At 48.0% G+C, this 1,010-nt stretch overlaps 1 protein-coding gene across 1 annotated transcript; it reads left to right on the plus strand.

Moving 5' to 3' along the window:
* Positions 1–2: 2 nt before the first annotated feature.
* Positions 3–1,010, plus strand: LOC122545361 (histone H4-like; the record flags this gene model as incomplete). The annotated part of the gene is made up of 1 exon (XM_043684412.1): positions 3–1,010. A coding segment is annotated over one exon (301 nt), but the record flags the coding sequence as incomplete, so codon positions are not given.

The following is a 1,010-nucleotide window of genomic DNA, read 5'->3' on the forward strand; positions in this document are numbered from 1 at the left end:
AGAGGTAAAGGAGGCAAAGGCCTGGGAAAAGGCGGAGCGAAGCGGCACCGCAAAGTGCTCCGTGATAACATCCAGGGCATCACCAAACCAGCCATCCGGCGCCTGGCTCGCCGTGGCGGGGTCAAGCGCATCTCGGGCTTGATCTACGAGGAGACCCGCGGGGTGCTGAAGGTTTTCCTGGAGAATGTGATCAGGGATGCGGTCACCTACACTGAGCACGCCAAGCGCAAGACGGTCACCGCCATGGATGTGGTGTACGCTCTGAAACGCCAGGGCCGCACTCTCTATGGATTCGGCGGCTGAACATAAAGCGACCCTTTTCGAACGAACCCAAAGGCTCTTTTCAGAGCCACCCAAACCCTCCGACAGAGAGCGGAGACCTGAAGAAGGGGAAGGTAGTACACAATGAGGGGATTGTTCCACTCGCCGGTTATTTCGCGTTTCTTGCGACTCACAATTATTTCAGTTTCGAAAATGTACTAATGCCGTGTTCTGAGGTACGGCAGAGAACATTAGGAGTGGACGGTTCACTTTGTTGCTGTTTACCGTGGCGAATGATTTTAACATTGCAAGTATTCCTACAGGGTAGATAAGAGGCTATTCGGCCAAACGAGTCTCTACTTGTGCAACCTGATTATTCCATATAAAGAATCGCATCGTAACTTGTAATTGTAAGATATAGCAGCAGCATTAGGCCATTCTGCCCATCCAGCTTGTTCTCCCTTTCGGACATGGCTGATCTTTCTCTTTTTTTTCATGACCACATGTCCATCTCAGTAATTATATCAATGTGTACTTGGCTGTCCATGCCATAAGTAATAATTTGATTTTATTTATTGTGGAACCCAGACGTTAATGTTACTTATTACAGTATTTATATTTCCCAGGCATAACACTCCGGGAGCCTGCGGATGTGTTTATGTGGCGCGTTCTTTCCATTTGCCCGTTTAGGCAGCGATTACAAATTGTCTTCGGACAAGTAATAGTCTGGATGAAATAAAAATTACCGA

Source organism: Chiloscyllium plagiosum, unplaced genomic scaffold, assembly GCF_004010195.1.
Source record: "Chiloscyllium plagiosum isolate BGI_BamShark_2017 unplaced genomic scaffold, ASM401019v2 scaf_33622, whole genome shotgun sequence".
Taxonomy (NCBI): Eukaryota; Metazoa; Chordata; class Chondrichthyes; order Orectolobiformes; family Hemiscylliidae; genus Chiloscyllium; species Chiloscyllium plagiosum.